General features: G+C 62.9%; 1 protein-coding gene across 1 annotated transcript in view; it reads right to left on the bottom strand.

Annotated features, from left to right (window-relative positions):
* The window catches only part of LOC104405319 (tripartite motif-containing protein 54-like), a gene marked incomplete at both ends in the record, with an annotated part of 2093 nt that overhangs the window by 690 nt on the left and 588 nt on the right, over nt 1–815 (bottom strand). Inside the window, 3 exons of the mRNA XM_010013992.1 lie at nt 138–262; nt 451–473; nt 743–811. Of these exons, the coding sequence (XP_010012294.1) occupies nt 138–262; nt 451–473; nt 743–811 (217 nt within the window). The remainder of the gene's footprint in view (nt 1–137; nt 263–450; nt 474–742; nt 812–815) is intronic.

The raw sequence follows: 815 nt of genomic DNA, 5'->3' as shown, positions 1-815 counted from the left end.
AGCCCCATGTCCCCATTCCTGTGCAGGAGGGGATGAAGCCATGAGGCAGTGGAGGGCTCTGCTCACCCAAGCACTGCTTGCCCTAAACAGTCCCGTGTGCCCCCCAAGCATGGCAGTGCTTGTCTCAGCACCAGCACCTGTCTGGAACTCGATGGTCCTCAGCATCTCTGCCACATAGTCCACATTGATGGAGAAGTGGTCCATGTTCTCATAGCCAGGCTCTGGGCGGCTGCTCATCGACACCTTGGACATGTCTGTGATCCTGCAGGGCAGGAAGACCCCCAGGAGCTGCCGGGGTCCAACACACAAGGGGTGCTGTGCCCCCAGCCATGGCCCGGCAGGGCCAGCCACAGCCAAGTCCCCACTCTGTCCCCTTTGCCCCCAGCCCCGTGCTCCCCACCTTGCCATTGCCCCAGTGCCCCCAACCCCATGCCTCCTGGCCCCACTCACTTTTTCAGAAGCTCCTTGGAGTGCTGTGGAGGAAAGCGGAGTGGGGGTGGTCAGTGTCTCCCTGAAACAATGGGACTGGGGACCCAAGAAGCCAGCTGCCATAGCCCCGAAGCACATCCCAGGGGTGGCCCCAAATCCTTCAGAGTGACCCCAGTCCCCCCTAGCCCTGGGGCAGTCCCAGACCCCCTGGAGGGACCTGCCCTGCCCCAGTTCCCCAGCAGAGCCTGGGAGCAGCTTTATCCTCCTTGGAGGGTCCTGACCCCTGCACCCCGCAGACCGTGTCCACACAGACCTGCAGGTAAACAGCCATCTGGGGCTCCTCCATGGCCTGGATGGCTGACTCCACCAGCTTGGAGGAGGCCTCC

Source organism: Nestor notabilis, unplaced genomic scaffold (genome assembly GCF_000696875.1).
Source record: "Nestor notabilis isolate BGI_N333 unplaced genomic scaffold, ASM69687v1 scaffold25734, whole genome shotgun sequence".
NCBI lineage: Eukaryota > Metazoa > Chordata > Aves > Psittaciformes > Psittacidae > Nestor > Nestor notabilis.
This window is presented reverse-complemented; position numbering and strand designations above follow the sequence as displayed.